The 398-nt window shown below is 63.8% G+C and overlaps 1 protein-coding gene across 1 annotated transcript in view; it reads left to right on the forward strand.

Annotated features, from left to right (window-relative positions):
- RCC2 (regulator of chromosome condensation 2) overlaps nt 1-398 on the forward strand; it is a gene marked incomplete at its 5' end in the record, with an annotated part of 21075 nt that overhangs the window by 14025 nt on the left and 6652 nt on the right. The window contains one exon of the mRNA XM_017732687.1: nt 66-267. Coding sequence (XP_017588176.1) covers nt 66-267 — 202 coding nt within the window. The remainder of the gene's footprint in view (nt 1-65; nt 268-398) is intronic.

The raw sequence follows: 398 nt of genomic DNA on the forward strand, positions 1-398 counted from the left end.
TCCCCTGTGTGTTCCCGCTGTTCCCCCTGTGTTCCCACTGTGTTCCCGCTGTGTTCCCGCTGTTCCCGCTGTTCCCAATCCCGCTGTGTTCCCGCTGTGTTCCCGCTGTTCCCGATCCCGCTGTTCCCGCTGTTCCCGGGATCTGTTCCCAGATCATGTACAACGGGCAGCCCATCACCAAGCTGGGCTGCGGGGCCGAGTTCAGCATGGTCCTGGACTGCAAGGGGAACCTGTACTCCTTCGGGTGCCCGGAGTACGGCCAGCTGGGTACGGGAATTTGGGAATTCGGGATCATCCCGGGGGACTGGGGCTGGTCTGGGATCATCCCGAGGGATTGGGGCTGGTTTGGGATCATCCCGAGGGATTGGGGGTGGGTTGGGGGTACCCCCGGGGGGTGG

Source organism: Corvus brachyrhynchos, unplaced genomic scaffold (genome assembly GCF_000691975.1).
Source record: "Corvus brachyrhynchos isolate BGI_N302 unplaced genomic scaffold, ASM69197v1 scaffold215, whole genome shotgun sequence".
Taxonomy (NCBI): domain Eukaryota; kingdom Metazoa; phylum Chordata; class Aves; order Passeriformes; family Corvidae; genus Corvus; species Corvus brachyrhynchos.